The 4,481-nt window shown below is 50.9% G+C and overlaps 1 protein-coding gene across 1 annotated transcript in view; it reads left to right on the top strand.

Annotated features, from left to right (window-relative positions):
- The first annotated feature begins 919 nt into the window (after nucleotides 1–919).
- RFX8 (RFX family member 8, lacking RFX DNA binding domain) overlaps nucleotides 920–4,481 on the top strand; it is a 65,782-nt gene continuing 62,220 nt past the window's right edge. The window contains exon 1 of the mRNA XM_032255488.1: nucleotides 920–1,081. Within this exon, the coding sequence (XP_032111379.1) occupies nucleotides 1,008–1,081 (74 nt within the window). The 5' untranslated portion in view covers nucleotides 920–1,007. The remainder of the gene's footprint in view (nucleotides 1,082–4,481) is intronic.

Genomic DNA, 4,481 nt, shown 5'->3' with positions numbered 1-4,481 from the left:
TTTGGTTTCTGTTATTGTTAAGTCGGCAAATGTGTTTTTGATCTAGATTGAGAAATCTTTACGCGGGAAACTCTGAAGCAGTTAGCAGCCACGATAACGGCTGCATGACTGAGCTCTGACTACGCCGCAGCGTCGCAAGCGAACGCCACTTAATACTCAACAACCGCACAGTTCCCCAGAAAGGAAGTGAGTTTGGAGAGGGCCAGCAGCTCCATGTCACACAGCAATCACACTGACATAAATGGCTCTTGAGGGCAAGGACTGGCAGGGCCTGGCTGCAGACTCGGGGACTCAGGTTGAGGTGGTCCTGCTCAGCTGGGGCGGCACACTGGAGTCACCCGGGCCAGCCTCCTAGAAGTCTCGATGCGCCCGCCTGCCAGAAATTCTGAGCTTTGAGAGTTTTCAAAACTCCCAGGTCCAGTAGTTTTCGGCTACCGCGGGCACATTAGCGTCACCCGGGGAGCCTGAGAAAGGAAAAAGCCTGTCTGCCCAAGCTGCCCCGGCTCAGACCAATTCATTAGAACCTATTTTGGGGGGTGGATTTAGGAGGGAGCAGCAGCCAGGCATTACTATTTTTGAAAACTGCCCGAATAACTGCAACGCTCAAACAAGTCAAGGACCCTCACGAACTCAACACCGCGACCAGATTGGAAAAGGTGTCAGTTGGCGTTTGTTGTTCGCGGCGGTGTTTGATTGGTTGGTACGGAGGAGGCACGGGCGCTGGGTGCGGGCGGGAGGCGGCTCCAGCCTACACCGCAGGGTGCAGGGCGGGGTCCGCGCATCCTCGGCGGGGCGTGGGGGTTGGGGGGCTGTGGCCTGCCTGGCTCCCCGCGCGCCCCCCGCGCCCCCGGGCTCGGGCCTGGCGGACTGCGCTCCCGCCCCGCGCCCCGCGCGCCCCTTTCTAAAGTAAACACCGGGGAGCGGCGGTGGCCGGACCGGTGCAACCCAGCGCTGCCCACGGCCGCCGTTCGCTGCCCGCCTCGGTGCTGCAGACCCCGGGCCGAGCCATGGCCGAGGGGGTGCCTGCCTCGCCGTCGAGCGGCGGTGGCAGCCGGGGCCCGCACAGCGGCATCATCCAGTGGTGAGCCGCCGGCGCCCGGGACGCTCGGAGGGAGGAGGTGGGGCCGGGGATGGGAAGCGCCGTTCCCGCCGCTGCTGCCTTGGGACGCCGGGTGAAAGCCGGGTGCGAGGAGGGGCCCCAGGCCCAGCGCCTTCTGATGCCCGCCCGCACCAGCGCGGAGGGACCCCCCATGCACGCACACCTACAAAAGCCGCGGGTCCGAGTCGGCTATGGGGCCGCGCTTCCCATCTGTGGGCTCCCCGTTGTCACCCTTCCCGCGGGAAGCCGTCCTGTCCGCCCTGCAGGGGCCTGTTGATTGGACCCTGCTTTCTTGTACGTCCAAAAGCGCCTGGACATTGGCCAGGGGAGGAAAAGCTTTCTCTCCCTAGATCTAGAAAGGGATGTTTCCTAATTTAACGCTAAGGAGTTTTTAGTTTTAGCAATGCATTCCACATTGTTTGTGAAATTAACTTCTAGCTATTTAAATTGAAGCAGGAAAAAAAGGGAAAGAAAAATACTCTTACCCCTTGGGACTGAGAAACTCATGGGGTTGCAGATCTTCTTAAATAGGAAAATTGAAACCAGTTCTAGGACCTTTAGTTTTACAAGGTGAATAACTGTTATATAACAGACTACATTTTTCTGTTTTTAAATTTCAAAGCATATTTCTCAGGAAAGACTTTTGAAAAAATCATGTGAGTAAAACAAAAATGAAGGGTGTGTTTGTGATTATAACTCCGGCAGACCTACAGTTACCATTTTCCTCCAAAAGAACATTTTTGATATGTCATCACTGAGAAAAAAAAATCAAACTAATAAATATTAAAGCACACAGCGTTTTTCAGTGTTACACAGCCGGGCTGGATTTCTGCTATGCTCACTGACCCAGGACCCTCAGGCATTGTTGTTCTTCGAAGAAAGGACTCAGGATGCCTTCCAATGACTTCAGGTCACCATTTAGTAAATTAGAGTTTCCAGGGTTTGACTTACGCTCCAGAGATTTGAAAGAATGATGAGACTGATTTAAAAATACCTGAACTCGGCCGGGCGCGGTGGCTCAAGCCTGTAATCCCAGCACTTTGGGAGGCCGAGGCGGGTGGATCACGAGGTCAAGAGATCGAGACCATCCTGGTCAACATGGTGAAACCCCGTCTCTACCAAAAATACAAAAAATTAGCTGGACATGGTGGTGCATGCCTGTAATCCCAGCTACTCAGGAGGCTGAGGCAGGAGAATTGCCTGAACCCAGGAGGCGGAGGTTGCGGTGAGCCGAGATCGCGCCATTGCACTCCAGCCTGGGTAACATGAGTGAAACTCCATCTCAAAAAAAAAAAAAAAAAAAAAAAAATACCTGAACTCACGCCTGTAATCCCAGCACTTTGGGAGGCCGAGGCAGGCGGATCCTTTGAGGTCAAGAGTTCGAGACCAGCCTGACCAACATGGTAAAACCCCTTCTCTAGTAAAACTGCAAAAATTAGCCGGGCATAGTGGTGTGCGTCTGTAATCCAGCTACACAGGAGGCTGAGGCAGGAGAATCGCCTGAACCCGGGAGGCAGAGGCTGCAGTGAACTGGGATTATGCCACTGCACTCCAGTCTGGCAACAGAGCGAGACTCCATCTTGAAAAATAAAAATACCTGAGCATCCTCCTAAAGCCATTTGTGAACTCACTTCACATAGTAACCAAGGGGCCCTATTAGTATGATGCTCTAGACCAAGCTTGTCCAACCTGCAGCCTAAGGGCTGCATGAGGCCCAGGATAGCTTTGCATGAGGTCCAACACAAATTTATAAACCTTTTTTTGTTTTTTTGGTGATGGAGTTCTGCTCTGTTGCCCAGTCTGGAGTGCAGTGGCACCATCTTGACCCACTGTGACCTCCACCTCCTGGGGTCAAGTGATTCTCCTTTCTCATCCTTACAGATAACTGGGGTTACAGGCCTGTGCCACCATGCCCTGCTAAGTTTTGTATTTTTGGTAGAGACGAGGTTTCACCATGTTAGTTAGGCTGGTCTGGAAGTTCTGACTTCAAGTGATCTGCCTGCCCTGGCCTCCCAAAGTGCTGGGATTACAGGTGTGAGTCACCACACAGGGCCTTCATAAACTTTCTTAAAACAGTATGATTTTTTTTTTCTTTTGCTCATCATCTATCATTAGTGTTAGTTATTTTATATATGACCCAAGACAATTCTTCTTCCAGTGTGGCCCAGGGAAGAAAAGATTAGATACCCCTGGTGTAGAACATTTTAGCAGAGAGTCTGACCTATTCAAGTCCCATATTGCAAGTTTCTATTCCTATAGGCCTCTCTTCAAGGTTGGGGGGTGGAGGCAATGGAAATGAGGGAGGGGTCACCGTTTCACTGTGGAGGGCTGTTCTTTAGGCATCCAGTTGATGAGGTGGTATGTTTAACAGATCGTTTGGGTCAGGCGCCATGACTCATGCCTGTAATCCCAGCACTTTGGGAGGCTGAGATGGGGAGATCACTTGAGCTCAGGAATTCAACACCAGCCTGGCTAACTTGGTGCAACCCCATCTCTACTAAAAATAAAAAAATTAGTTAGGAGTAGTGGCACGTGCCTATAATCCCAGCTACTCAGGAGGCTGAGGCAGGAGAATTGCTTGAACCTGGGAGGTGGAGGTTGCAGTGAGCCAAGATCATGCCACTGCGCTCCAACCTGGGCAATAAGAGCAAAACTCCATCTCAAAACAAAACAAACAAACAAAATAAAACAGATCATTGGCACTAGTGGTTTTAACATCATCAAAAACAGCCTCTGGGCCATATTCCAGAGCCTGGAGGATGTTGCAAACAACTGCAGTGGGGAGTGCAGGGTGAGGGGTCTGGACACCCAGAGACAGCTCCGTTAGCTAGCATCTGAATGAAAGACCAGGGAGGGGCCCAACTGTTGTCCTGTGGAAGAAACATGCCATTTTCCACATTAGTTCATTGTTTTGTCTTCTCATCAGTCACTTTGTAGGTCCCCAACATGTCTTAAAGACATCAGTGCCATTGTCATCCACACTGGGTAAATTCTCCCAGGAGAAAGGTCCCAGGAGAGCTTGGCCAAGTCTCAGGGGTCTAGAAGGTTTCTGTTTCATAGACAGGAAGGACTGTAGAAATGGGGAGAGATGGGGTTAAAGCTCCGGGGAGCACAAAGGAATGAAGAGCAGTGATCTGACTTCCTTGCTGGGGTGCAGACCCAGCAGGTCTGACCCCTGGCTTCAGACTCCAGGCAAAACCTAAGAATTATCTAATCCCAACGCATGCTGAGCCCTGGCTATAGACTGTATAACTGTCTCCCACATAGACTTTTACAAATTTCTGCAGACTCTGTTGAAATTTTCAAAATATCAATTTATTTGGAAAGGTGCAGAATTCATGGTAATATATATATATATATATATATATATATATATATATAT

Source organism: Sapajus apella, unplaced genomic scaffold (assembly GCF_009761245.1).
Source record: "Sapajus apella isolate SASKATOON/1434 unplaced genomic scaffold, GSC_monkey_1.0 scaffold89, whole genome shotgun sequence".
In the NCBI taxonomy this organism is placed as follows: domain Eukaryota; kingdom Metazoa; phylum Chordata; class Mammalia; order Primates; family Cebidae; genus Sapajus; species Sapajus apella.
The sequence above is the reverse complement of the archived record's forward strand: the minus strand, read 5'-3'. Positions and strand labels throughout refer to the sequence as shown.